This window comes from Microplitis demolitor, chromosome 1 (assembly GCF_026212275.2).
Source record: "Microplitis demolitor isolate Queensland-Clemson2020A chromosome 1, iyMicDemo2.1a, whole genome shotgun sequence".
Lineage (NCBI taxonomy): Eukaryota > Metazoa > Arthropoda > Insecta > Hymenoptera > Braconidae > Microplitis > Microplitis demolitor.
In genome coordinates this window covers 19,649,782-19,674,772 of record NC_068545.1, presented here as the reverse complement: position 1 = coordinate 19,674,772, position 24,991 = coordinate 19,649,782, and the positions used below count along the sequence as shown (strand labels likewise).

General features: G+C 29.7%; 3 protein-coding genes across 7 annotated transcripts; 2 read left to right on the top strand and 1 right to left on the bottom strand.

Moving 5' to 3' along the window:
• The first annotated feature begins 690 nt into the window (after positions 1-690).
• Positions 691-5,957, top strand: LOC103573365 (staphylococcal nuclease domain-containing protein 1). The gene is made up of 6 exons (XM_053741680.1): positions 691-1,124; positions 1,756-1,874; positions 1,948-2,090; positions 2,180-4,221; positions 4,295-4,498; positions 5,033-5,957. Exons 1-6 carry the CDS (start codon positions 1,068-1,070, stop codon positions 5,129-5,131), a joined length of 2,664 nt encoding a protein of 887 aa, XP_053597655.1. The 5' UTR covers positions 691-1,067; the 3' UTR covers positions 5,132-5,957.
• Positions 5,958-6,611: 654 nt separating this feature from the next.
• On the bottom strand, positions 6,612-9,566 carry LOC103573366 (methylosome protein 50). The gene is made up of 5 exons (XM_008552420.3): positions 9,134-9,566; positions 8,092-8,428; positions 7,845-8,017; positions 7,370-7,556; positions 6,612-7,293 (listed from the first exon to the last, which is right to left on the bottom strand). Exons 1-5 carry the CDS (start codon positions 9,249-9,251, stop codon positions 7,098-7,100), a joined length of 1,011 nt encoding a protein of 336 aa, XP_008550642.1. The 5' UTR covers positions 9,252-9,566; the 3' UTR covers positions 6,612-7,097.
• Positions 9,567-10,476: 910 nt separating this feature from the next.
• On the top strand, positions 10,477-14,544 carry LOC103573367 (vesicle-associated membrane protein-associated protein B). Of its 5 annotated transcripts, none has more exons than XM_053741331.1 (8): positions 10,477-10,685; positions 10,753-10,815; positions 11,009-11,078; positions 12,291-12,446; positions 12,688-12,797; positions 12,895-13,074; positions 13,222-13,323; positions 13,406-14,544. In XM_053741331.1, exons 3-8 carry the CDS (start codon positions 11,021-11,023, stop codon positions 13,574-13,576), a joined length of 777 nt encoding a protein of 258 aa, XP_053597306.1. In that variant the 5' UTR covers positions 10,477-10,685; positions 10,753-10,815; positions 11,009-11,020; the 3' UTR covers positions 13,577-14,544. The 5 variants fall into 5 exon arrangements, with proteins under 5 accessions (XP_053597306.1, XP_008550645.1, XP_008550644.1 ...); XM_053740625.1 differs by having other exon boundaries at positions 10,478-10,685; positions 10,753-10,843; XM_008552423.3 differs by lacking the exon at positions 10,753-10,815.
• The last annotated feature ends 10,447 nt before the right edge of the window (positions 14,545-24,991 follow it).

Below are 24,991 nucleotides of genomic sequence, written 5' to 3'. Positions count from 1 at the left end.
ATCGAGTGTAATTTCAAATTCCATATTTTTAAAAATTTGAATTTTTAATCGTGTCTGGACCCGTCTAGGGTAACAGTATCAAATATTAACCGAGCTCCAATTAATGACTGGGTAAAAGCTCTTTAAAAATTTTTAAATTGTGAAATTCAATTTATGAAAAATTTACAACTTACAACTGCATTTTTTTCATGAATTAAATTCCACAATTTAAAAATTTTTTAAAATCTTCAAGTACCCAGTCATTAATTGGAACTCAGCTAATGTTTGCCTCTGTATTATAAATTTAAAAACAAATTTTTGCGCCAAATTTTTTCCAGTCAAAAAGTTTTAGTCCAGTTTTAGAGCAAAATATTTCTTGCTCCGAAAAATCTTTTTTCTTCCTAGAAATTTTTCATCCATTCGTCTAAAATTCCTTACAGCAAAAAAAAATGTTATCATGTCAGTCCTTCAACTTGATCCTACCTCCCAAGCATAACTTACCGCAACTAGTAATTACACCATCATATAAAGGGATTAGATAATAAAACAAATAGAAAAGGACATGATAGTAAATAACAAAAAAAATGTATAAAATATAGATGGCATGATAGTAGACCGGCGAGTGTCGCGTGTTGCCACATCAGCATCGTGGCCCAAGCTTTGGTTCAGCTAATGCATATGTGTAGATTGCGCTCGCGTTCACCTTTTGTGATACGTGGTGTTGGTGGTGACGACAAACGGTACAACGAGTGTGCACGAGTGAATAGGAAACACCAACGACAAACGAGTAAAACCAACACAGTGACAGTGACCAGATTCACAGCCACTAGCCAGCAAGTAAAATTTAACTCCAACTCCAACTCCATCGTCCAGTGCTACAAGAGTGTATATGTAGTGTTGCTTTATTTCAACATGCCAAATTATTCTTGAACAAAACTCATCCACGTATTCTTTTAATTAACAATAATAACATTATTATTATTATTTAAACAATCATATAACCTATTTTTACATTCAATTTATATTACATTTATATTTTAATACATAATTCAATTATTTTTTATAAATAATTATTCATATAAATCACCATGAGTAGCAACAGCACCACTGCTAGCAACGATACCAAACACGGGATCGTTAAATTGGTAATTATTTAACAAACTTGTTATTATTCATATCATATATATTTATTATTATAAATATAAAACATATTTATTTATTATTATTTATCAACTTGCTACTTTTTTTTAATTATTCGTTACTTCACCAGCTGGATCACGAGTACGAGTATCAGACATATGGTTTTATTAATAACTTTTTTTATTCAATTAGAATTTTATTAATCATGATAATTATTATTATTATTTTAATTACAGTAATTTTTAAACAATTCCTGAAAAAATTAATTTTTTTTTGAGGTCATTACTTGAGTAATTAAAAAGTTTTAAAAAATTAATTAATTACATTAAATATTAATCATATTTGTCGTTTGAATTCATTTTAAAAATTATTTTATTATTCAAATAATATTTTAGTAATATTAAGTCATACTTTCGAGTGCCACGTGCTCAATTGATGAGTTGTATATGTATATATTTATATGTATATATATATATATATACATTTAATGGGAGTCCGTTGAAAGAAATATTTTATTAAAATAAATGCTGAGTAAATACAGTTTGTTTACTTTTTTTTAATTCATGACATTTTTGAAAAATGAGTACAGGAAGTTTTGAATTTGAACGGATTTTGAATTGTTTATTTATTTACTAGATTGTTTCCGGAGATACGATTACGATACGAGGACAACCTCGTGGGGGTCCACCTCCGGAGAAAACTATCGCTCTGTCTAATGTTACTGCTCCGAAATTAGGACGTCGAGGAGTTAATAAGTAATTTTTTTTATTTATTATGGGTAACAGTAATAATAAATGTATAAGATATTAAAATTTAATTTCGTTGCAGTGGTGATGATATCAGAGACGAGCCATGGGCATGGGAAGCTAGAGAATTCTTACGTAAAAAATTAATTGCGCAAGAAGTTGTCTTTGCCGAGGAGAAAAATGTCAGTGCGACTAAAGTTTATGGCTCTGTTTGGATAGGAAAAGGTAATAAGAATAGTAATTATTCTTATTATTATTAGTGTTGTAGATAAATGTAGTGATAGTTTTAATTAATAGACTAATTATTTATTCAGATAAAAATACTGGAGAAAATGTAGCTGAGCTTTTAGTATCTGAAGGTCTAGCGACAGTAAAGCGCGACAATGTACGTAACCCAAGTCCAGCTCAATTACGTCTGCAAGAGCTGGAAGATGCGGCGCGTTCTGCTGGTAAAGGAAAGTGGTCTGGAAGTCCGAGTTCTGAGCATATTCGAGATGTCAAATGGACCATTGAGAACCCACGTGCTATTGTTGATAAATACAATGGCAAACCAGTCAAAGCGATAATCGAGCACGTGCGTGACGGTTCAACTTACAAAGTATTTCTTCTGCCTGACTTTTATCACATAACTCTCATGCTATCGGGTATCCGTTGCCCGCAAATAAAAACAGAAGGTGAAGAACCGTTTGCTAAGCAAGCTCAGTTCTTTGTGGAGACACGTATCCTGCAGCGAGACGTCGAAGTTATTCTTGAGGCCACAAACAATAATAATTTTGTTGGTACTATTTTACATCCAGCGGGTAATATTGCTGAGCATTTACTACGCGAAGGTTTTGCTAAATGTGTCGACTGGACAATGAACTTCACCAAGTCCGGAGTTGACAAATTGTACATGGCCGAGAAAGCCGCTAAGGAACGCAAGCTTCACTTATGGCAGAACTGGCAACCAACAGCACCGCAGAAAGAGTACAACGCTGTGGTAGTCGAAATTACTAGTGCCGATTCAATGATAGTGAGGACGCAGAATGGCGAGAGTAAAAAAATATTCTTAAGCAGCATTCGTCCTCCTCAGCGTGAAAAAAAAGCTGGCGAAGACAAAAACGCTCCTCGTTCAAAGGACTTTAGACCCCTTTATGATATTCCATTTATGTACGATGCCCGTGAATTTTTACGTAAGAAACTCATTCGCAAGCAGGTAAAAGTTATTGAAGATTACACGCAACCGGCTAAAGATCAGTATCCTGAAAAAATTTGCTGCACTGTTATGGTCGGAAAGGTGAATATCGCTGAGGCGATGGTGTCCAAGGGATTCGCAACTGTCGTGAGATATAAGCAGAACGACGACCAACGTCCGCTTCATTACAACGAACTGTTGGCCGCTGAAAGCAAAGCCGAGAAATCGCAGAATGGTTTGCACGCTAAGAAAGATACTGCTCCGCAAAGGATTATTGATTTATCGAATGACGCTGCCAAAGCCAAGTGTCACTTGTCTGCATTGAAAAGAACACGTGGTACTAAAGCCGTCGTTGAGTTTGTAACAAGTGGATCGCGTTTGAAACTATTTTTACCTAAGGAACATTGCTTGATAACATTTTTACTTGCTGGAGTCAAAGCCCCACGTAGATCACGACCAAAACCTGGCGGTGGTACTATTGAAGGAGAAAAATACTCCGAGGAAGCATTCAACTTCATGAAGGAACAGTGTTTCCAAAAGGACGTTGAAATCCAGGTCGACAACATGGAGTCCAAGGGAAGCGGTTTCATTGGATGGTTATTTGTTGACGGTGTTAATATGTCTGTCGCACTTGTCGAGGAAGGACTCGCAGAGGTGTCCAGTTTCAGCGAACACGGTGAGTATATCAAGTCACTCAAAGCCGCGGAAGAACGAGCCAAGGCAAAGAAACTGAACATCTGGGATCGACCTGAAGTCGAGGCCGAAGAAGAAGAAGTCAAAGAAGAAAAAGAAGTTGTTGAACGTAAAATAGAAACCCGTGAAGTTGTTGTCTCTGAAGTTACTGAAGATTTACACTTTTACGCTCAGTATGTCGACCAGAAAAGCCAAGTCGAAGGATTACTCACACGATTACGTCAAGAGCTTGAAGAAAATCCTCCTCTACCTGGCGCATTCTCTCCAAAACGCGGAGAATTAGTCGCTGCGAAGTTCTCCGGTGACGGAGAATGGTACCGTGCTAAAGTTGAAAAAGTTGCCGGTTCTAACGTCAGTGTACTGTACGTTGATTATGGCAACCGCGAGATTGTTAATGTGACGCAAGTTGCGCCTCTACCTGCTGAATATTCTAGCGACAAACCTTACGCTCATGAATTTGTTGCGGCTTACGTTGCTCTTCCTAAAGACGTTAGTATTTTTTTTTTAATTTTTTTTGTCAGTATGTAGAATAATTATTTTATTAAATAAATAAATTTTTTAGGTCGATGATCAAAAAGCGGCAATCACGGCATTCCAAGAAGACATTGAGAATAAAACTTTGTTATTATCTATTGTTTACAAATCGTCTTCGGGTGTACTAGCAGCAACTTTAGTCGATCCTGTGACTAATGAAGATATTGTTAAAGCTCTTGTTAAAGATGGATATCTCCTTGTTAACAGAGAAAAAAGAGTTAACGTTAAACCTGTTAGTATTTTAATTAATATATTAATGAGAATTCTCAGGAGTGCCTCCACTTTTTAAAGATTTTCAATGACAACTGTCATAAGCGTATCAAAATTTTATCGATTAATTAAAAAAAGAATGAAAGCGTTAATTGAAAAAAAGATAATTTTGCTGAGATATATATTTTTTAAAAATTACTTACAGTTGACATCAATTGGAAGTTAAATGAAATTTGGAGAATAAATTTCAGTAAAATCTTCATGTCAATTTTCCTGAAGTAAAAGCAATTAATAAATTTCAGATTTTTGGCTTCGCAAATCGATTCAAAAAAAAATTAAACTAAAAATATGCACATATAGAAAATTAAAAAACTAGATGCTATTTTTTTTAACTTATTGTTGAACAAAATCAAAAAATTATTAAACGTCGGCTTCAGTACAATCGCATATTTTTAAAAAGTGGGATGCGCTGTCAGAGAATGTCCTTAAATAAAATAAGTAAAGGCTTAAAATGTTTTTAATAAATAAAATAAAATTTTTAAAATTTTAATTATAGGAATATTTGGATGCACAATCAGACGCTAAGAAACATCATCGCAACATCTGGCAGTACGGTGACATCACGACCGACGATCAAGAAAACGCGTGGAAGTAATTATGATACCGTGTTTGTTTAAAATTAAATCACGGTATAAAATAATAATGATAATGATAATTAATAAATAAAATGTTATGCATAATGGGCGATGGATAATTGAAATTAGTCGTAAAAAAGCATAATACTGAGAAAAAAGAAAAAGACGACATAATAATCACATTATTATTATTATTATTATTATTATTATTATTATTATTATTATTATTATTAATAATAATTAACTTTATATATATTTTAATAAGGAGTAAATGGCAATTATTGGTATTGCGAATTCTGCCGATTGTGATTTAACATAATTGCACAGCCGAATGATAATAAAAAATTGATAAATGATATAAAGAAAAAAAAAATATTAAGAAAATAAGAAAATATGAATTATAAATTGTAAATAATTAATAATCATGGTAACAAGAGAAAATTGTTGACACATATGACCCCCCCAAGTCCCTCCTATTTTTTCAATTTACCTCCCTAAATAAGACTGTTCCATTGTTTAACAATTATTGAATATTATAAAAATGCATTCCGCGTGTTTTTAAAATAAAAATTTATTAATCATTTCATTAAAATTTATTTTTAAATTCATTTCAACATTTTACTTTTAATAAATTAAATTTTTATTTTATTTGCGTGGGATTTTTTTCAGCTATAAAACAATCAATTTCTTTTTTTTCTCTTAAAAACTGACACTCACTCAGGGGTCATTTAGCATCCAGATTTTAATTTCATTTTAAATATCCTTTTACTTTTATTAAAATGAACGCGCTGGAAATTTTAAAATAAATGTAAAAAAAATATATAATAAAATATGTGCTCAAGATGACGCTGATTCATTTAAAAAAAAAAAGTGTACAATAGATTTAAACAAATAATCATTACACATTGTTAATTATTTTCTTCGTTCTTTTACCTATCGATCATCAATAATTTTAGCTAGTGGTCAAAATAAAAAACCGTAAAGAATTAATTGTAATTTAAAATTTTGTTTATTTAAATTTAATACTTTAAAGCCAATAATATTTATAGATAGTGGGAGGTAGGGTTTATAATTAAAAATAAGAGTAAAAAATTGGGGAACATTAAAAAGTAATAGTGAGATCATTGTGACAAATTTTTTGATTATTTACAAATTAAATGAATTCTTATAAATGTTTATAGCTTAAGAAAAATAAAAAAACATTTATGTAATCTTGGTATTTAAGTAAACATATAGTAGTTAATAATTTAATAGTTATAATAATGATATATTATTATAATTATTATTTTTCTTTAATTAAAAGTAGTTCTAATATTTTTTTTTAATAAATCTGTGTGTTGAAAAAAAAATCTGTCAGGATTTAAATTTTACTATACCCATGTTACAATAAAAGATAAAAAAATCACAAAACTGTTGACAAAAAAAAAATAATAAATATTTAACAATTTAATTAATAGTTGGTTTATTTATCCTATTTTAATTATTTTCAAGTACAATAATTCTTAAAAATAAATTTATTATCGGGAATGGATTTTTAAAAATTATAAAAAGCATTTGTAAAAAAAAAAAGTATAAAGATTAAATTTAATTAAAGTACTGGAAACTTGAGTTGTGAGTAATTGCTTTTGGTAACGGCTTTAATATTTTTTAATGCTACAGTGTAATTAATTATTTTATAATTAATTCAATAAATATTTTTTAACTTATTAAGTATTTTTAATAAGCATGAGATTACATCTTCGAAATATTTATTTAAACTGTTTAAGTAGACTATTTAAAATTTTTAATATTTACGTAAATTATTTAAGAGATAAAATGGAGTTAATTAATATATTATTGTTTTAAAAAGAGAAACAGATAATTGTAATGCTATTTAAATTACTTCACAACCCAGATTAAAGAATTACATACTCGTACTTTTATCAAGTGATAACCGGATATATTATTTATATCAAGTCACCGAGTGCGAATATAATTATTTAAAATTTATTGATCAGCAGATAAAACCGTGTGTTTCAATATTGTGTCATCCCATGAGCAAGTTAATAATTCGTCTTGCAGCCACGCGAGGCCACGGACAAAATCTTTGTGCCGGTCGTCTTGGTAAACTAAACTCAAATGTTTTGTTGGGTCCAGCACTTTAACAACCGTGTCATCGCAGCATCCAGCAAGCCAATTATTTCTAAAAAATAAATTCATTAATAATCCCAACCAAATCCATGTTTTAATCAACTAATTAAGTAAAATTAATTTTATACTTTTCAGGATGATATTTAAGTCTATGAACTGGTCGCGGGAAGATTTGAGTCTCACAGATGACATTGTCAGGCGAGCGAACGTCAATTAAAGTAACGCTTCCGCTTTGTGAACCAATGGCTACAATATTTTCGCTACTTTTATCCCAAGTTAATGCTGTCAAACCGTTTCCTTCTTTTTTATGTAAACCTATTATGTAAATTTATATAAAATTATTATTATTAGTATCAAAAATAGTGACTCCCTTTTATATCTCAGTCACTACTATTTCCTTGTCAAAATATGAGATATTTTTGCTGAGATAAAATGAGAGGGAGACATCAAAATGGTTAAAAAATTTCATGATTACATAAAAAATTTCTTAACAATTTTTAAAGTCTCATAATTGTAAAAAATATTTATAATTTTCTGTGACACTTTTCGGTCAATTGCCACATTGTTATAAATTTACTATGATAAAAATAAAAAAAGTCATACATGTAGCAGGTTTGGATTGTCTTAAATCCCAAATGAATGCTTGACAATCCAACGAAGTTGATCCAAATATCCAATCATTCTTAGGCATTACATCAACGCAAGTTATTGTACTAGTATGCGCATTTAAATATGAATATTCAGCTAATAGATCAGATATTTGCCATACTTTTATACTATAAAAAAGTATAATGAAGTAACAAATAATAATGTTTACTAGTTATCTATTATTATAAACAAAATATGTTACCAGCAGTCCATTGAACTCGTAACAAAATGAGTTTTGTTATCAAAAACAGCCAAGGAAGTAATACTGTCATCATGCTGACATACGTAACCAGAGCACTGCAGTACAGGAGCAAGAGTTTCAGGAGCTTTAACGACTTCAAGTACCTGCAGAACACCGCTGTCTTCAGCAATTAAAAATTTATAATTATCTAAAAAAACAGCGTCACAGACACCGCTCTCTGTTCTCGTGACAGCGTAAGCGTCATTTTTGTCGTAGCTCGTCGGGCCATTGAAATACCAAACGGTTCCACTCCAGTAGCGATCCGTCAAACTACTGGCACCGACAATAGTTTTGTCATCTAAAAAAAAAATATTTTTTTGTATATTTATGACATTGTTGTAAAAATTTTTAGGGAGAACAGCGGGCTCAGGAAATAAGAGAAGCGCTAAGTGGGAGCTGGTGAAGGCAATTGTAAAATATCTCAGGAAGTAAGCAACAATGGTGCCATCAACTAATCTCACATTTTTATATCACAAGTGATCCCATCAACATTTGGTTGAAAATTATGAAGGCAAAGATTTTGAGGAAGATGATAATGAAAATTATGAAATTCTTTATGAACTAGAAGATCAGTGGTCAGTTGGATCTAGTCTGTGGGATCAATTGTCGAGGATCAGTTGTCATGGAACCTGAGCAACAAATGATAAAAAAAAAACAGAAAAAAAAGTAATGAAGATCAAAGGATAGTCGCAGGAAATCAAAAATAAAACTACTAGGAAGATAAAAAAATTAATATATAAAAATATATAGTTTGTAAAAACTATGATCCTGAAGCAAATAATTAACAATTTTCAAAAAAAAAAAAAAAGTATAGACGCAATTTTTAAAAACATTTTTATTTTATAATTCATCAGTGAAAAAAATCAAAAAATTATTAGACGTTGGCTAACTTCAGTATCATAAAAAATAAATAGTTATACAGTGAAAGAAATAAATAAATATAATAATAGAAAAACTTTTAATAAATAAGAATAATAAAAATCGAAAATAACCTAACCCATACCATTTACTACTATAAATTGTATATGTTTGTCCGGAACAGGTGGTCTATCAGCAGCTGTCATATTTCTATAAATATCAGCATTGGTATTCGGGTGAGGATAATAATCACTGTTACTCATTATATGTCAGTAATTATAATTATTTCAAAACTAATATCACGTCAACAGATACAAATATCCCTTAGCAACTCCTGCTAGCGGATCTTAAAATCAAATGAAGAAGAACACGTGCTTCGTGCTTTGTCCAACATTAATTTGCCAACAAATTACTCCTATTGGTCCATCATTCAAATTCTCTGTTACTGTCATCCAATCACCATCTTCTTTTACAAAAAATCTCAAATTAAACAGACAATTTATCACCAATCAGTCAACTCTGTACTATCAACTTTTTAAGACACTGAAGTTAGCCGCCATTTAACTTTTTAATTTTTTTAAAAACGATAATCATAAAAAAACAAATATTCAAAAAATTGCACCTACAGCTTTTTAAATTTTCTACATGCGCATTTTTTTGTAATTAATCAGTTAAAAAAAACCGAAAATTGTTATGAGTATAAAAGTGACAGATACTAGATAAATTTAAAATTATTACTAAAGAGTAAATAATTAATAAAATTAATTTTTTAAAAAATGCGTTTTTAGAAAATTTTGAAATATTTTTTTTTTTTATTTATTTATAATTTTAAATTTGTCTGTTGTCTGCTACATTCACACTCGTAAATTATCTGATAACTTCAGGATCATGGCTTTTTTAAATTTTTTTATTATTTCAAAATAATTACTTATCAATTAAAAAATAAATATTAGCTCTTTGATATCCGAGGTAATTAATCCGAGTATTATAATTATTATAATTAAAAAAATAATAATTATAAACTTGAAGGTTATCATAACAAAATGATGAGTGTGAACGTAGCAGACATCAGACAAATTTAAAATTATAAATAAATAAAAAAATGATATTTATAAAAAATGCGCTTATCAATCTAAAAATTTTTTTAATGCGCATTTTTTTACAATTTAATTTTATTAATTATCTACTCATTTATTAAAAGTTTTAAATTTGTCTGATGTTTGCTCCATTCACACTCATACAAAATGTCAAAAAAACTGTCATAGTTAAAATATAAAAATATATATTTTTATGAATTAAACTATAAAAAATAAATAAATTAAAGTAGTTATAATAGTAAAATAGATAATTTAAGTAGTTTATATATTCAAACATATGTGTATATATGACATATATTTAAATCTAAAAAAGAGTATTTGGTATGACTAGAGTTGTAATGGCGTACAGTGACGTAACTCGTACACATAAAACGTTCAGGTTCAGTCTGTTAATTTCCGTAATGACGCATGCGTATTTTGTATTACATACATTTTCGTGTGTGAAGGCTGAAACTGAACGAAAGCAGAGAATTAGTTTTAACGGAATCGTTGGGCAAAATAATTAAGTGCGAGTGATTTATTTATAACAAATACTTATTAATATATATATTATTTATGACATTAATTCCACAGTAATAATAATATAATAATAATTAAAAGGTATAATATCACCATAGATATATATAACATTAATTTGTATGTAATATTAACAAAAGTAATTTGTAAGTGTCAATAAAACCAGCAGACACCAGAACAGGAAAAAAATAAATCCACAAAATATTCACACGCGGTATATCTATATATTTATATTCACATAGGTATTATACATATGTAAAACTCAGTATATATGTCTATATATATGTACATGTATTATAAGTATAGGTACATGTATATGTATATATAGATAAATATTGTAAGACATTAAAGATCGTACTGGTGATTCACGAGAAATAAAGTTTTATTTTTTTACAATTTTTTTCAAGACTTACAAGAAAATGACCAAGCCGGAGCAAGTTTTGACTATCGAACCCCAGGGTGAACTACGATTCCGTGGTATGATTTTTTGAATTTTCTTTTTTTTTAAATATGATATTTATTTAAGATTAATATTACGGCATCAACTATTGTCGATAAGCTGATGGTCATGATGCGAAAAAAATGTGTCATGGCGATTTATTAGAATTTTCTTATCCTATTGTATTTATTTTATTTTAATTATTCATTATTTCCCTTAATATCGATAGTAATATTTTTAGTATTTATTATTATTGTTATTATTAATTAATTATTATTTTTAATTTAAAAACATCGGGATGTTTACGACTCTTTTTTAGTCATTAATTTTTTTTGTTCAACCGGTAATTTATTTATTGAATACGTGACTTTGCATATGTTCAATTGTTATAATAATAATAATAATAATAATAATAATAATTATTATTATTATTATTATTATGAGTGAAGTTTTATTTGCTAGATTTATTAGATATTTTAATGTTTAGTTTGTTAGATGAAATATCTATTTATAGTATGGTAATTTTATCTAATAGATTTATTGGAATTCGTTTGATGAAAGATATCGATTATAATATCACTTAAATTGATCATTTATATTTAGAAGTTAGAAATTTATTGATATTAGATGTGCTAGATATAATCTAGGTTTCGTTAATTATTAATAAGGCATTGATAATATGATTAAATTTATAAGTTTATTACCTAGATTCCGTATTAATTAATTTGTTTATTATTATAATTATAAATGTTAATTAAATAATTCCAAGTACTGGCACTACTCCAAATAGTTTAAATATAAAATTTATTATGAGTGAATGTAGCAGACATGAAATAATTTATAAGCTTTAAATAAATAAATAAATTAATTAAAGTAATAACATTTAAAAAAATGCGCGCGCGGATTTTTCATTTATTTAAATACGTATTTTTTCATTTTTATTCCACTTACATTTTATTTATTTATGCAAAAATTTAAAGTTGCCGCGTGTCAGTTTCATTCAAACTCATGTAAGTGTAGCAGATATGAGACATTTTATAAATTTTAAATAAATAAATTTAAAAAAAAGCGCGAACTGATTTTTAAATTTTTTAAGAACGCATTTTTTAGTTTTTTTTTTTCTATTCACTTTTTATTTATTATTCAAAAATTTTTTAAATTTCCAATTGACGGCTGTATGCATATGTAAATTTATTATATATATTTATATATATAGATTATTAATATTTATTTATTTACTGTTTTTGTAGGCCCATTTACAGGTTCACCAGTCACTTCATACATTAAATTAATAAATCCAACAAATCAAAAAGTATATTTTAAAATAAAAACTACGGCTCCAAAGAGATACTGCGTAAGACCTAACAGTGGTATACTTAAAGCTAAAGAAGTTACTGAAATAGCAGGTTTTTATTTTTTATATTTATAATTTATATCTAAATAGTAACAATACTGTAATTACCCAACGTCAAATAATTTTTTAATTTTTTTAAAAACAAATTATAAAAAAAAATATTTTCAAAAATTGCACCTTCAGCTTTTTCAACTTTCTACTCGTTCATATTTTTTTTCCTAAATTAAATTGTAGAAAAAAAATGTTAATTGCCTGCTAACCACGATCATAAATAATAACAATTTTATTTTTAGTTTGTTTACAACCGTACGAATTTGATCCAACTGAAAAAAATAAACACAAGTTTATGGTACAAACAGTTATAGCACAAGAGGGTGATAATGACGACTGTGCCCACGATGTGGTAAATATTTATTTATATACTTGTATATTTGTACAAACATGTCAACAATCATTAACTAGATTCTATTAAATAAATTTATTCTTTTAAATGTCAACAGTGGAAAGACATCAATGAGGATTTGGTAATGGAGTATAAATTAAAGTGCGTATTTGAGAACCCAGTTAGCAGCAACACATCAGGAAAAGTGTCCGCAGTTCCAGCTCAGTCGAAAACTGAGCCCAGTACAGTTAATGGAAAAAATAAAGCTACTGGTGACGGAGCTAAACTGACTGATAAAGTAAACTATTATTTTATTTTTATATTTATGATACTTATTATTAGCTTCCGAGTTCTTAATCGATAAAGCAAATGAAGTAAACAAACTACAGCGCGTTAAATGTTACGTTATTTTTATATAATAATTATTATTATTATTTTATTTTAGCAACTGATTGAGTATGAAGAAAAATTAATGAAAGCTGCTGCAGAAGTTAATCATTTGAGGGTAGAAGAAAGTAATTTGAGGCAGGAATGTCTTCAGCTTAAGGTAATTTAATTATTTATATATTTATATGTGTAATAAATTATATAAATTATAAATTATTGTTATATATTTGTAATAAAAATAGGAAGAACTATTGAGATACCGAAATATGGAAAAAGGTGGAAATATAACGTCAGGACGAATGACATCTGGTTCACTAGAACGTAGCAATCCACAATTGAATATGACACCTACCCTTGCTATTGCAGCGGTTGTTATAATGATAGTCGGTTATTTTCTTGGGAAATTAATCTGAGCAGTTGTCTTGCCCAACGTGTATACATCAGCGCACCTCTTATCCCAAATACATTTTACTGAGCCTTCTCTCCTTTCTTTGTCTTAACTGTCACTCAATGCCATTATCAATCGCAATAATTATTTTTAGTTAATTCTTAAAAAAAAAAAAAAAAACATATTATTTTTATTATTACTTATACAATCCAGAGCAACAAAAATTATAAATGTTTACATGAGTAATTTTTAGTTGTTTCTATTCGAGTTTAAATTAAAATTTATTTTTAATACCAGACTATTTTTTTTCTTTTTTTTTTTTTTCAATTCATTTAATTATTTATTTTTATTTTCATTAACAAACGGTAGAAAGAGAAGGAAAGGAATCTTATCGGAGTTTGATTTTTTTTTGTATTCACTGTAGAAATAAAAAAAAAAAAAAGAAAACGTCGCTTAGGATCAAAGTTTTAAAATATAAAAATAAAAATATATTTAAAGTGAGAGGAAATAAAAAAAAATAAAATTGATAATTTGCGCTTCTCAGAATAAATTTAAAAATTATTATTAAAATATATAATAAAGTGAAAAAAAAATAATAATAATAAAAGTACATGTCGCCAATTTGATAATTTAAATATGTTGATTATTGTTGATATTTCGACTTTATCTATACTATTATTATTAATTAGTTAATTAATATTCGTGTCCGAAAGATGAACGCATGTTTATAATACGTGTTGATATTAAAAGGCTCTGATAACTGAGACCCAACTTAATAATTATTATTATTTTTTTTTTTATTAATTAAACAGTGTATATAAAATAATTATGTTTGATCAGCTGAACAACAGAAGACAGTTAATTTAAATAATAATAATAATGATAATAATTTTTTGACAGAGCTAAAGGTGGAAATTGTCAGTATAATTAATAAAAAATAGCTTTGGTTAATTTAGTAATAAAATAAATAAATATTAAAATTAAAATTCGATAGCTACCTGATTGATTTTTTTAAATGCTGAATTATTGGTTACTATTTATTAAACTAAAAAAAATTACACAGTAAATTATTATTTAACGCTCTTAATTAACAAGATATGTAATTATTATTATTTGTTTTTTGTTTATCTAATAAATCACTAAGAGTATTTGGAATGATATGAGATATATATGTGCATCTAGTTACGTTTATATATTAATTGCTTTGCATGTTCAAATTTATTAATTAATTTTTTTATATTTATTAGATTTAATTGTGTAATTTTTATTTTAATTAATGATTCTGAAACTGACAGACAATTAACGATTTTTGGATTTCTTTAACAAATTAATGAAGAAAAAAAAAATTAAAAATATGTATTCGTAGAAACTTAAAAAAAACCATAGGTGCAATTTTTTCAATTTTTTTTTTTTAAATTTATTGTTTTGAAAAAAATCCAAAAATTATTAGACGTCGACTAACTTCAGTATCATTTTAATTAATTAGTTGTTATTGTTAATGATTCATTAAAATTATTATAATTTTTATTTACATCTAATTAATTTTAATAAATTATTAACAAAATTACTTGGACATTTATATTATGGCGGTAACTTTTTTTTTAAATTTTTTTATTACTAACACTGCGATGAGTTTATTTAAAATTATTTGCTGATCCGCTTGTTTCTTCCAACTAGTCTTAATAGCTAATTAATTAATAAACAAATAACAGTATGGGTTTTATTATTTTTAAAAAGAATATTATTTAGCTTACAAAGTAAAAATTCATTGTACACTTGAAAAATAATTAATGTCAAGCACGTCATTACTAACTCATGATTAATTCAAAAGTCAAGTTTTTATACCTTACAGTCTCAATAATAATGATAATTATAATACATAAATATATAAAATAAGACTAGACGTTTTGAAATAATTATTAAATAAGTCCATTATTTAAATTTATTTGGTAATGTCAAGTAAAATCACTTAATGATACTGAAGTTAGCCGACGTTTAATAATTTTTCATTTTTTTCAAAACAATAAATAATAAAAAAAAATTTTCCTGCAGTTTTTTTAATTTTCTCCATGTGAAAATTTCTAGTTTAATTTTTTGGAATCGATTTGTTGAAAAAAAATCAATGAAAAAAAAAAAACTAAAAATATGCACATGTAGCAAATTAAAAAAACTATCGGTGTAATTTTTTCAAATATTTTTTTTTTGTAATTTATCGCTTGAAAAAAAATTCTAAAATTATTAAACGTCGGCTAACTTTGGTATCATATCATAATCACTTACACTTATTAAATAAACTTAAATTAAAGTCACTCACTAGCTTTCATTCGTGATAAAAAAAATATATCGGGCGTGTTTTTAGCTAATCAAGTATAAAAAAATTATAAATATTAAAAAGCATCGATTGACTTTTTATTATAAATGTGTAAATAAGTCAAGTAAATATCTGTGGAATTATTATTAATAAAAATAATAATGACAGTAAATAAATAAAACAGTAATAGTTTATTGTTAGTTATATATATATATGTGTATTGAAGATTCAACAACGAGATACAGTGAACAATATATTATTGTACGACATTGGAAGTAAGAACAAATTGCACTATAATTTAGCGAACTGTATGCCCACTGGAAATTGACAAGAAAATAATAACGATAACAATAATAAATAAAAATAATTGTCTAGGAGTAATTAATAGCTTGGCAAAGGATCTTAGAATGGTGTTATCATTATCACATTTTTGATTACTATATATAAGCGAGTTACAATGTTATTTATTAATTAAAGAAATAAGTATTCAATAAAATTTATTATTTATAAATACAAATAATTGTACGATAGTTAATGACAATCACTAAAGAAAAATTAATTTATGTAAGACATATTATTTTAATTATTATTAGCAAAGTGTGTTGCGTTAGAGGCACAAGGTTTTTATACGCGAATCGAGGTCATACCCGCAGGACTCTATGACGTCAGATCTTGAATCAGATCGAAGAATTGCCTCGTTCAAGTTGTTACATTTCTAGTGGTAGTTAGCGGCAGCAGCACCACCACTACCATCACAATCACCGCTGATTTAACTACTCCAGGCATTAAAAAATTTTTCTTACGCTAATTATCCGCAAGTATTCAGGTAAACTGAAATATCTCGAGGACACTTGGTCTTATTGGCAAAAAAAAGGCTCTTTTAAAATATCATTTTTCAAGAGCCATCAAATCATTTCGCTTTTGTTGCCCTATCCAATTCTATTCCCTCTTCTTCCTGATCTTTTTTAGTTTTTTTATCCATTATTATGACTCTGCATCAGCATATATATATATATATATTATATATACAGATCTGTGTGATAGAATATGATTTTGCGGGGAGAGATGGGGGTGAAGGTAAAAAAATAAAACAGTGAATGGAATAGACTGTCTCCGGGAGAGTGAGCTTTTGAGAGGTGATGCTAGAGCTCTTGGAGGACGCGGGTGCATCGCGGATGTATGCAAGCTTCAATAGTAGGTCAACGTCGGGCTTTGCGCTTTGCGTCATTGTACGTGCGTGTATGAGATCTCTATGAAAGAGAAAGAAATTAACGAGGCAGGTCCGAGGGTGAAGGCTGGGAACCGTGGGGATGAAGGCTACAGATAATGCGAGGGCGACACTGCAGCACTGTCGGTAGCAGCGGTATCCGTTCATGTGCTTCATCCTCGCCTACTCATTTGCTCTTTTTCCTAAAACTATTGTCCTGTTTGCTCCTTCTTATATTCCCCCGTTACTCGTTTATCATTTTTTTTATCCGTCTCTTACTTAGCTCTCTTGGTTTTACTGCAAGCAATACGAGCAAGAAGTAAGCTCGCGACAAACCGCGATGCGCTATAAAAATTTTTTCCATCCCCCGGCAATAACGTCAAAACTTCAAACGTTGTAAACGACACGTCAAGTTTTATTTCAGAGCTGAAAGAAACACAAGTAGCTTGCAGCAGTAACGAGTAACGAGTAGCCTTTACTTTTAGTTATCAAACGAGAAAAAATTTAACATTCGCTTTGTTTTTATTTAATTTGGCGGCAGAGTTTAAAAATTTAATGAATTTTCGTAAAAATTTAATAATTTACCTGAAATAAGAAAAAAAAAAAATGTATTTTAAAGTTAAAAAAACGTGGCGCATGGTCATACAATTGCATTTACCTAAAGCTCGAGGTTGCAATGCGGCTTACCGAAGGTCGCACCGGATATAAATATAAATATCAAGAAGTTGGCCGCCGCGGAAGCGAGACGGACGTAATGGCTCGAGGACGAGGAACAATTTTGATATGAGGGAATGAGTGAACCACTATACACATATATGTATATCTATATATATATGACATTACCACCGAGAGTTTTCAGAGTAATATGTATACGGCAGTACCCCTTATATATATGTATACATATGTGATGTAAAATATGAGTAAGAGAAAGCTCTTGAAAAAGCTCGAGGTAGAAAAAGAGAGAATATATTACGAATATATACGGCAAGAGAGGGCTATGCTGGAGTACACGAAGAGGGGTTGGACCGTGCGCGACGACGACGGATGAGAGGTACGGGATCAGGGAGGTGGCGGTAGCACTGGCGGTGGCAGTACCAGCTGGATATTGATTTCAAGGGCTTCCTTAACTCCCCCCGCCTACTTTACCGCGGCATGCCCGATGATTCCAGGTCGCCTACAAGGGCTCGTGGAACCCGTGTCTATTTCATTCTCATTTTCCCTCCTCATTTCTCCCACCCTCCCGCCCACCCCCACTTTCAACCTTTATATCTTTAATTATTTACTTTATCTATTTATTTACTCAGCAATTATTGATTCGTAATTTAAAATTGTCCAGAGTAAAATAAACCGTCTTATTCTACAGGAAAAAAAATTTTATTTATTTAAATATTTTATCGTTACGGATGAATCTAAAAATGTTAGCCGGGGCCAAGCAGTCGCGGTATCGATAGTGAGTGTATGTGTAAGTATATGTATGTACATATATATGTGTGTATATATAGTAGTCGGTAGGGTTGACGGGATTGGTCGTGTGTCGGGGGTTGCGCGTAGGGGTTTGCACCCACGAATAAACCCAACATGCGTGTACACGGCACAGCACTGCGCGAATCACCCCGAGTACGCTCGGATCGCGCTGCCGCTACCGCTACCACTGATATATATAATATATATATACATATATTGAGTCTAGTGGTCTACACGGGGTGAGTAGTAGCGTCGCTCGCGCTTTACGTCGAAACGAGTCGAGTAGAGAGAATACCGTCGAGTTGGGGCGTCGTCTCCTGCCGTCGCCACCGTCGAGCCGGACGTCAACTAGACAGGGAGAGTGGCCGAGTTGTTGGACGGACCACCGCCTTTCCCGTCCACTCTCTGCTACCACTTTTCAATTTCGTGTGTGCTTTCATCCCGTGTGTACATCCGATCGTATTATTTAACTATTTATTATTATTTACTTTTTGTCATAAATTATAAATTTATAACAACCCCCGGTGATAGAAAATTATCTGCATACACATTTTAATTGACTTGTTTTTTTTTTTTTTGCTTAACCTGTCACCCCCTTATTCGCTCCACGAGTTTTTTTATTTAAATATCGAGGATACTGTGACCAAATCCTGTGTGTGATTTTATTTATTCAATTTTTTTTTTTTTATACTTAATTAAATAAATTTTACATCGATGGGATAAAGATATTTTTCAAAAATGTTACGATGTCGTGTGTAACCGAAAGCGGTCGTGATTGGAGTGACACGATTGAAATAAATAATAATTGCGCGAAATTATCTAAAATTTTAAAGCTGTCAAAGTACACCAGTCACTGCGCGCCGGTTAATTATTTAAAATTAATAACATCACTGTCTAAAATAATTAAAACCAGTGAACTACAATGGCAGATATTAGAAATTATTTTTGGAGCAGCATCAACAACAACAACAACAATAACAACAGTAGCAGCCCCACCAACAACAACAGCGTGTCATTCAAAAGTTGTCACTGCCAACGTCAGTTATCTATTAGAACCACAACAACTCCCACCACTTATTACAAATGCTGATGATCGTACCATTGTAACTATTGTTGTTGTTGTTATTATTATAACCATCATCAGTCTACATAGAGTTGTAGTTGTTACTGTACTTGTAATCAGTAGTGTCTTGACAGTCGTCGCGGGTGTTTCAACAGTTCCTGTCAACTCCATCACAGCACACCACCAGGTTAAAACACCCAGTTTAAGCGCGGCCTCAATTTCACGGGAATGCTAGTCCGGAAAAATCAACGTCACAGGGTAAGACGGCTTTTAAATTTTTTAAAATTATTATTTATTTATTATTTAACTTTAAATAAATTTAAATAATTTATACAGGTTCTATGAATAGCATGGTTATTATTATTATCGGTTATTTTTTATCGAGACAGAGGTTGTGACGCACAAGATCCGAACTGGATCCAGAGGGCGAGTTGGGTGTTGCTCTATAAAATTTTATTTTTTAAAATACATATTTATTTTATTATTATTATAATTATTATTAATACTTACCTTGTTATTTATTATTATTAATATGACTTGTTTTTGAAATGTATCAGCTGTAAAGCTTACAGGGTAACATTACTGGGGAAGTTTGTCTTAAAATATAAGAATCGTGTGTTCGATTTACAGACTCAATCGAAACGACCTCGTGAAATCACGGATACAAGTGTTACGAGTTCACTAAACCAATCGATACCTTTCGATAGACAAAACGTCGGCAGTTTAAATTACTTTACCTGTTTTTTTGTTACATATTCTTTCATATAAATATCCATATATTAATCAAAAAAATTACGTACTCAAAATCTGATTGGTTATTATTAATAACTTTGATTAACGAGGACACGCCTAAAGTATTTTTTTAAATTATTATATATGTTTTGTATGGTAATACTGTAGATTACGAAATAATATTTAGCTGGACTTTAGTCTAATGAATAAATGATGGGAGATTAAAGTGATTTAAGGAGTGATTGATTATGGATAATATATGAGATATAACTTGTATCATTACAGCAGCTAAACTACTAATATATATTCTGTGAGAATAGGCAAACTATTGGCAATACTATATATATATATAAATATATATATATATATATATATATATATATATATATATGTAATGTAGGTTGGAATGAGGGAGCGAGAATAGAACACGATTAAGTTGTCCTGCGACAAAACTGGTGGATTGGGAGTTTCAGCAAAGTGAAGTTAGTGAGTAGAGAGTAGAAACCAGAGAGCAGATATATATAGAGTGGTATTAAATATAGTATACAGTGGATTTAATATATATATATATATATATATAGAGCATCGGTGATGTCCGATTGCCCATCGCGCGTCAGAGTTTGATTGACCTCGGGTGACTGCGGACACCTATCTGTCGTTCCATTTTCATTCCGACATCACCAATTATTGGTAAAAATAAATATCTTAACCCACACACTCACTCTTCATCTGACCTATTGTGACATTTTTATAAACATTTGTCTATAATTTTTTAGGTCAACTTTACTTGCAGATAAATATTTTAAGTTAATCAAGAATATGTTTACACTATCACTCAATTCAGTTTACCAGTCAGTACATTCTTTTTTTTTTTTTATTTACTTTATCAATGTAGTATTTATTGATGATTATTATTTATTGCGGTTAGTAAATAAAATATATATATATTTAAAGAATCAGGGGCTGGGGGATGTGAGTTAGGGAGAGTAAATATAATAAAAGTATTGCGAGAATGATAAAGAAAAAATAGAACAAATGGTTAAGGGTGAAAGACGGAGGAATAAACGTTTACGATGAATGTACTATAGCCAGTGAAATAATTGATTTTCGAACTGCACGAAGGTGTGCTACTGGCTTTATTGTAATAAACCTGAACCCGATTTTATATTGGATATACATGTACATACCCATCATCTATATATATTTATAAATATTGTAAAAAATTTTCAGAGTGATCGCGGATTAAATAAAATCCAGATCACTCCTAAATCTCTCATCTGAAAAATCAAACTCCCCATTTACTCCTTATGCGGATTGATTTTTTAAAAAACACAATTTTTTATAGTGTATTAATGCAATGGCGAGTGATGTGTAAGTAATTAAAAAAAGGTCAGTTTAATATGTTGTGAATTAGGACGATACGGATATAATCCTTACGATCTGAGTCCTCTAATGAAAGTTAATTTTGCTCACGTTTCTGGTAATGAGATACCCCCAGTATTATGTAGACTGCAAGTACACTGCAGAGACCTTAAAATCAACATTTCCTAACGACCGGAAGGTTACCCGAGTAGATCGTATCTAAACAGTATTATACATTTCAGTAGTACATCTGTAATTACATCAAACGTAATTTTCATCCACCAGCCATCGCTGCATTTAAAAACACATTTTTATTTTTTTTTATTTAATTGATAATTTTAAAAAAATTTGTATAAAACAGCGATAATTTGCGACACGTTTATTAAATTTGCTATCGTATTTAGTAATTAAATATTTAGTTTAATATAAATGGTAAATAGTTAAATATTTCGGCATAGAGCTGGAAATAATACAATATATTTGATAAAGTCAGGATATTAATTAACAGTTTGCTATCACTTTCGTACACTGACTCATACCAGGTCTCTTGTTGCATTAAGCTCTTTCTCTGGCATAACACATTTAACAGTTTACTGTTTTACACTTAACTTGGGAAGAGGTAGAAGCGTAGTATGGATAGGAGCAGTGTAACCGCATGATTACACTGCACCAAACTAATATAATAAACGAATGGGAAGATTCTTATGCGAGAAAGGTGACCCGAAATAATTTAGCTACGCCCTCTATTAATGCAATACCTAATGTATGCTATATAATGGCAGTAATAAAATTGTATTAGTACATGTAGACATAGACATAGATGTAGATGTAAATGTAGTTGTAGTAGTTGTGTAAAGCGTCCAGGGAAAATTAGTATGCAGAGTTTGGTAGCTCGTTTAGGGGTCAACTAATGTAATATAATGCAATTACCTTCTCATCTATACATACACACATCCATATTTAACACACAACTGTTAGTTATCGAACATTAGCGGGGATGTTTATGAGTTGAGATTGTTATTCGGGCTGAGAATACACAAACCCACATCTAAAACATTATCTAAGATAAGCTCTTCTGTTCTATCGTCTGGTGCATTCAAGTAAAATCGAGCAGAATCTTGGCCGGTTGTATCTTGTGTTCTCTAGTGTTCCTTCAGTGCTCTTTTGATGTTATGTTAACGTTATCTGTGTATATTGTACTGAGTTTCTATTCTGCTTGATTCTTGTGGTTCACGGAGCTTGGAAATAATTGATTTTCAAATAATTATATACACGGGAGTGAGTGAAGCTTGGAGAATTAATCCACCCCATTACTTTACATTGAGTTTCACTTGCGCATCACTCCTTATATATCTTCTTATCTTGGGTTACATGTGTCTACACATATCACTAACTCACTACATGCTATGTGAGACGTGATGTATTTTATATAATGCATATACATATAGCTCTATATATGTATATATGTGTACCTATCTGAGGAGAGACTTGCTCGTTCAAGTGTGCCGCTGTTGTCACTCTTGAACGTCATCCATCAATAAAGTATCCCGTTGCTACCATTATATATATATATATATATATGTGCATATATGTAGTGTTAGATAAAATCACTTCTACGCTTAAGATGTCTATTAGCATAATATATCAAAGTTGCTCTTTATAATGATAATATAGGGCGGGGCAAAGCGGGCTACTTAAAGAAATATTGAGTTTCCGGGGACTCGAATACGAAATATTTTTTTTTGATATTAAAATTGAATAAAAAAATTTTCAGCTGCTGATTTTTCAAAAATTTTTTTATAAAATTTTGGGGGATACTCATTCCCTCTAAATTTTTTTTTGTAAATTAAAATATTTTATTTTTATTAGTAAAACTAATAATGAATATTTAATTAATAGCCCACTTAATACTGATATTAAAAGTTTTTTTACCATTTTCATATATTTTGTGGTAAATAAACTTTTTATATCATATTCTAGATTATTTTAGGTAAAACTTTTAATTTGAAGCATTATGAAACTCATTATAAACATACTTTCAATTTATATTTTTTACATGATACATTCATAAATTATTTATGCATGAAAAAATTTATTAAAAAAGTAGTAGTTTGTTACGCGAGCAGACACACAACCGAAAGATAGAAAAAATTTTTTATGTGCATGTTTAATTTTAAAAAAAAAATACCAGGGATAATAAGAACAATAATAATAATAAATTTAAAAAAAATAATAGAAAAATTCACTCACTGAATTTTGTTAATCGGGTATATACTATTTCAGCAAGGTAAAAAAGAAGTAAAAAAAACAAGCGTAGTTTAATCGTCGGCCAATTAAACGGCACAGCGGTTCCGTGTCAATTACCGTGAAATTGAGCGCACCCTGCAAGGTCGTGTCCTCCTTCCCTGGAATTTTTAGCGCCCATTATCCAATCATTCTTCATCCATCAACACTCGACAAAATTACGAATAAATAAGTCATAAAGTTATAAAAAGTATTATTATACTACATTTTATGTCCACCCGGCCATGCCATAAATCCTTGTCCACCCATATATCCGTACACCCGTACATCCGTAAAGTAATATCATATTTTTTCTCTATTATAAATTAAATTATCACAGCAATATGATTAATCTATTATATATCATTTTATATTTTTACAACTGTCAGCTCGGCATTAACCGGCAATAATTCTTTATAAAAACTTATTTCTCAGATTTTATCTTATTTTTAGTTATAATAGTTTTAAACATAAACATTTGTGCGCGCGCACAATACACGTACACACATTTAGTACATAGTCTCTTTCCGTTGCTAGAGGCGTCGCACAAACTCTGGTTCTTCTATACCCAGAGTGGAGCTTTACCACGGCGTGTTATCGATCTCAAAATCCCAGTCAAGATTAAACTTGAGGGAGTTTGTACATATATATCTTTATATATGTATATATAAGGCAAGAAGTTTTCCTTCCTGAAATCCCAATGGTCTTAACCGCGTGCTTTTCGTCTCTATATGTCTGTCAACTGTTACCGTGTCTTTAGATAATACAAAAAAAAAACATATAGATATTTAATAATTTATCGAACTATAAATATATACTTTAGGTCAGATAATCCACCATAGAATATTTAATATTAATCATAAGATATGCTGTAAAAAAATCCAGATTATGGATTTTATTTAAATCTGAATTCATTCCGTCACTCAGTTCCGGAGTTTGATAAAAAGTCGCTCCGCAAAGGAGTAAATTCGGAGTTTGTCTTTTCAGCGGAGTAACTTCAGAGGAATTCGAATTTCAC

Coding starts and splice junctions, on each gene's coding strand:
- LOC103573365 (XM_053741680.1), top strand. CDS start 1,068: ATGAGTAGCAACAGCACCACTGCTAGCAACGATACCAAACACGGGATC. Junction 1,125..1,755: donor AACACGGGATCGTTAAATTG/GTAATTATTTAA, acceptor TTTATTTACTAG/ATTGTTTCCGGAGATACGAT. Junction 2,091..2,179: donor CTCTGTTTGGATAGGAAAAG/GTAATAAGAATA, acceptor TTATTTATTCAG/ATAAAAATACTGGAGAAAAT.
- LOC103573366 (XM_008552420.3), bottom strand. CDS start 9,251: ATGAGTAACAGTGATTATTATCCTCACCCGAATACCAATGCTGATATT. Junction 8,018..8,091: donor ACGAGTTCAATGGACTGCTG/GTAACATATTTT, acceptor ACTTTTTTATAG/TATAAAAGTATGGCAAATAT. Junction 7,557..7,844: donor ACAATCCAAACCTGCTACAT/GTATGACTTTTT, acceptor TTTACATAATAG/GTTTACATAAAAAAGAAGGA.
- LOC103573367 (XM_008552423.3), top strand. CDS start 11,021: ATGACCAAGCCGGAGCAAGTTTTGACTATCGAACCCCAGGGTGAACTA. Junction 11,079..12,290: donor GGGTGAACTACGATTCCGTG/GTATGATTTTTT, acceptor CTGTTTTTGTAG/GCCCATTTACAGGTTCACCA. Junction 13,324..13,405: donor AGGAATGTCTTCAGCTTAAG/GTAATTTAATTA, acceptor TAATAAAAATAG/GAAGAACTATTGAGATACCG.